We start from the raw sequence: 4,857 nt of genomic DNA on the forward strand, positions 1-4,857 counted from the left end.
AATATAATATATAAATTTTTTTTAATTTTAATAATAGATTAATATGTACATGTTAATCTGATCTTTGGATGAGGTGATATTTTTTGCAATAAATTGTTTGCAGCTCTTTAAACTGCTTATTAATGTCAATATCATTAAATTGACAATTTAATTTATGATATTATTGTCATAGTTTCAGTTTAAAATTGCGATACAAAATCTAAAATTAAATCGATACGCATAATTTAGAAAACTGAATACAATATGTACATTAAATAAATTCACTAAATACTTAAATATTAATTGAGCACTAACAATAAGATATAACCGAATAATCTCAGATCGAGTTGTAACTCAGTGTACATTTATATATTGGTCTAATATTATTATTGTTGTTTAAAATTTGTCTCAAGTACAATTCCAAGTTTCATATTCGCAGAGACTTAGACTTAAATTCTTTCACGTTAATATTACAATTTTACAGACTTCAAATATTTAAAACTTAACTGAAACACTCAAATATTATGTAATTTTATATTTTAAAACTTTTACAATTTTTTTCTTATATCGCACAATGTTGCTCATGCATATTTACTATTAAAATTGAAACACATAATACACGCCTTAAATGAAGAATCGAAATCTAAATTAATTGTATAAAGAATTGTATAAAGAATATATGACCCACACGCGTCTGATGCTGGCTCTTGATTGGCACTTTATTCTTTCTGATTAAATAAATTACTCTGTTGAAGGTCTAAAAATCTAAAATCTTCTTCAAATCGCAATGAAGTCTCCGTATCTTTCAGCTTTAGTCGCATACAGCCTTGCGATATCATATTCCAAATAAAAGCATCTCTCGCGCGTATATACTCTCACATGAGCTATAGAACCGGAGTTATCCGACTCCTTTTGTTTGTATATCAATACGTATATATGTATATGTGTATATGTATACGTATATCCCACCTAACTGTTGTCGTGAATAAAATTTACGTCCGATAATTATGATTGATATAATACAAGTAATTTATATTCCTTCTTAATTATAGCATAATTCCAATAGATAACACAAAATTTAAAATCACGATATAAGACGTACAATAACATTCTTGTAGATATGTTTACAATATCGTTTCAAAGAAAACTTAAAAACATTTTATGTTCCGATCGTAAACTGTGTTGTCTGGGATCCCATACTACACATCTGAGAAACATCTTGAAAACGTCTTTAGAACGTTCAGAAAACATAGAGACGTCCTGGACGTACTTATGATGTTCCTTGGAGATCTGTCGTGTTTCTTCAACTCACATGTTGCATTCAACATTAGCATTAATATTAATTGATCGAATCTCACTGTTAATAATATCAAGAATATTATTCTAATAGCACAATTATTGGCATAATTAGCCAAATATTAGCCCAATATTTGCCTAATATGTACATCTCCACATTTAATCAAAACATCGCCAAAATTGCTACTAGAGTTAATAATTTTGCCGTCGTAACAATGTCAATGTCAAACAGAACACGTCTCGTTATCTCGTTTACATGTGTTTGATCAAACGAAATTTGTTTCGAGATACCATCGGCGCCAGAATTGACGTACCTGCCGGTGTCAGGCGCGCGGCTCTTCAGCTCGTAGTACATCAGCTCCTTGGTTGAAGTCGAGAGAAGGGAGAGGGCCTGCTCAAACTCGTCGTCGTAATCCGCAACGGAGACATGATGGGCAATCGGATCTGCGACGGCGAATGCTGCCGTCAGATCGAAGCCCATGTCGATCCCGGACTCGTCCATCGTTGCGGCGCTTCGAATGTACCGCGCGTCGATGAGCCGCTCGCGCGCCGCCGGTGAACGCGCGTATTCCGAAGTTTCGGCACCGCGCTTGGGGCCGCTGGGAGGACGTGAGACGCGCGATAAAACAGAGATATGATGACAAGTGAAGAGAGAAAGAAACACAGAGAAAAGAGAGAACGTTCTTGATGAAAAATGCGTTGTAAAAAAAGTCACAAATGAAACGAAGAGCGAACAGATTTTTCTTTTGGGAGGAAAGGGGGAGATATTATGGGAGATGGATCACGGCGCGTCTTTCTTTTTTTTTTATGGATCACAAGCACCGCGAAGAAACTCCCATTTTACGCGAGTGTCAAGAGTTCTCGCGCGAGTTGTTGGCGTTCGCGACGGCGGCCGCGCATGCACGCGTGCGCGGATCCGTGACGTTCCTGCTTAGCTGCGGCGCGTGTTCCATCGCCCCAATTCGCGCGCGCGATTTACTACGGCAATTTATCACGGCGCGCAGATGACGACGACGACGGCGGTGAACGGCAATGCAACGATTTTCGTGAGAAGACGAGACGCGAACGCGAACACCCGGAACAGCGCAACGAGACGAGCGTGACGCGCGCGCGTATCGGTACTACGCGGACCGTCCGGCCGCCGAGACCATCGCGGAGGTTTCGCGACAGCGGCGGCGTTTGACTTATCGACTGTCGCCATCTCGCGGACACGTGCCGACCGGCGGCATTCTTTAAAGTGGTAAACCAATAAATCGTTCTCTGCTCGCGTTGCTTGCACTTTTTGCCCTTACAATTAACAGCTTCGCTCTTTCTCTCTCTTTAAAATTCGAATATTTATTTATTTATCTCATTAATGTTAAATGCAAAAATTTTTGGAGATTGTATGCAACGTCAAGCAGTGTATAAAGCCAGCGAGCATGTTTGTCTATTGAAGTTGACTTTACTAAATTTTATTAAATACTAGAAATCCTTCATTCTATATGATGCATTTTCCAGGCTTATAATCTTGTAACTTTAACGACAACAATAATTATGAATTATAGTTTTCCACTTAATAGATACTCTCAAGTTCCTTCATTTCAAATATACATTTACATTTGTTCTCGTATATTTTTCGAGATTTATATTACAAATAAAAAGCTGTATTTCATTTCAGTAACTACAAAAGTCGACAAGTTGACAAAAGTCGTTATAAATTTATTTAAAATATCATTTTGGCGAGATCTAAAAACTTATATAATTTTTCTTCTTCAAGCTTATACAAGATGCTTTTTTTGAAAAATCTATTGTATAGTTTAATAGGAACATATAGAGTCTGGTAATCAGTCTTATATCATGTTTATAATTATAATTTTTATTATAGGAGTCTTATATCAGATGTTTATAGTTATAATTTAATATAGACTGTAAAATATTAATAACATAAAATATTAATAACATTTGATATAATTTATTCCAGTAACAGGGAGTAATTTATAAAAAATTAATCAAGTCATATTCCTTACAAAATTTTTTTTTTACAGTTTGTGAACAAAAATATTTATAATAAGATATTTGTTTGCATGTCATATTGATATTAAGAAATCATTTTTGTCGATTACTTTCTTCGAATCAATTAGTTAATTGTTGTGATACATTTGATTTCAATTAAATTACTGTATGTAAAGTGTTATATTTTGAATAACGTTGTTTTGACAAAACAAAAAGCCTCTCAAATTAATAGAAAAACACATTCGATTCAAATTGTTTTATATTATGTAACATATTGTAATAATAATAATGTAAATCGTAAACTATTTCCTTTTCCAAATAATAAATATTCTAACAATAAGAACTGTTTAGTTATCTGTACCAAAACGCGACACAAATATGAGCATTTAAAGTAGGGACGCCAGCGAAAAACATGGAATATAAAATAATTATTATTTGACGAAATAAACATACATCAGCATAACGTGAGCAACTGTCCGGTGATGTAATTCACAGAATGCGCTGACACTGATCGTTACTACATGTTATGACCTCATGCAGTATCGTAAGGTACGTCAAGATAGTTAACTGCTTGGGTCTGTCGCGCGAATTAATTAAGGACTGTAAATTATTCGCCGCGCGTCGCCATGTGCTCGCGATTATGTGCGACGCTGCTTTCAATATTAATCTTGCCTAGGACATTCGCGATTCAGACTTTCAATGGGGATACCTTACCGCCGAAAATCTCGGAAAAGCTCGATGATTATTGGAAAGCCTACAAGGTAACATATCCTTAAAATAAAAATATTTCGAGAGGCTAATTTTATGAATCTCTTAATTTTTTTTTATTCTCTCTATTGCATTGATTAAATTTTTTTTAATTAAAAACTGTTCTCATAATTTTTTATTTTTATTTGTGAAAATTTGTAATTATTAATTGATTTTTAAACAACATTTTTGAGAATATTTATATGTGATGTAACAAAAATTTTCTTTAATTATATTATTTTTTAATAGTCAGTATAGTTTTTAATAGTCAAATATTAATATGACATAATAAAACATAATCTATTTGACACTAATTAATTATTACAATGCAATAATAAAATTAATCTATAGATTCGTTAATATTCTTAACATTAATATTAATTAATATTGAGAGAGATACTGCAATTCAATCTTAATTTAAAATTAAAATCATCAAGATTTAATTACGTAATAATAAGAACATATGTTTTATAAATACAATTGCAAAAGCTCTATATATCCTTTGGATGAATTTATTAGATCAACCTCGTTCAAGATATATTATGCAAAACATGCTTTATTTGAGCAGACGCAGTTTAATAAGATATACGCAAAAAATCTGGAAAGCGCCAGAAGAATGGCTTGGGAGCAGAATCTCGTGGAAATTTATAAGCATAATCTATTGGCCGCTGCAGGGCATCATAGTTATACACTCCGGGATAATCATATTGCCGATCTCAGCACTCGACAATACATACGCGAAATGGTTTGTAATTAATTGCACAGCTCATTCATCCAAGTTTTGATTGTCCAAAATCTTTAATTTTAATTCTTTAACACACACTCTCCCTCCCCCCCCCCCCC

General features: G+C 33.8%; 2 protein-coding genes across 2 annotated transcripts in view; one reads left to right on the forward strand and one right to left on the reverse strand.

Moving 5' to 3' along the window:
- The window catches only part of LOC108687855 (microphthalmia-associated transcription factor), a 102,053-nt gene extending 99,935 nt beyond the window's left edge, over window positions 1-2,118 (reverse strand). The window contains exon 1 of the mRNA XM_018193862.1: window positions 1,590-2,118. Coding sequence (XP_018049351.1) covers window positions 1,590-1,777 — 188 coding nt within the window. The 5' untranslated portion in view covers window positions 1,778-2,118. The remainder of the gene's footprint in view (window positions 1-1,589) is intronic.
- Window positions 2,119-3,893: 1,775 nt separating this feature from the next.
- Window positions 3,894-4,857, forward strand: part of LOC108687850 (cathepsin L1-like) — a 6,813-nt gene continuing 5,849 nt past the window's right edge. Inside the window, exons 1-2 of the mRNA XM_018193852.1 lie at window positions 3,894-4,028; window positions 4,583-4,759. Of these exons, the coding sequence (XP_018049341.1) occupies window positions 3,894-4,028; window positions 4,583-4,759 (312 nt within the window). The remainder of the gene's footprint in view (window positions 4,029-4,582; window positions 4,760-4,857) is intronic.

This window comes from Atta colombica, unplaced genomic scaffold (assembly GCF_001594045.1).
Source record: "Atta colombica isolate Treedump-2 unplaced genomic scaffold, Acol1.0 scaffold219, whole genome shotgun sequence".
Taxonomy (NCBI): Eukaryota; Metazoa; Arthropoda; class Insecta; order Hymenoptera; family Formicidae; genus Atta; species Atta colombica.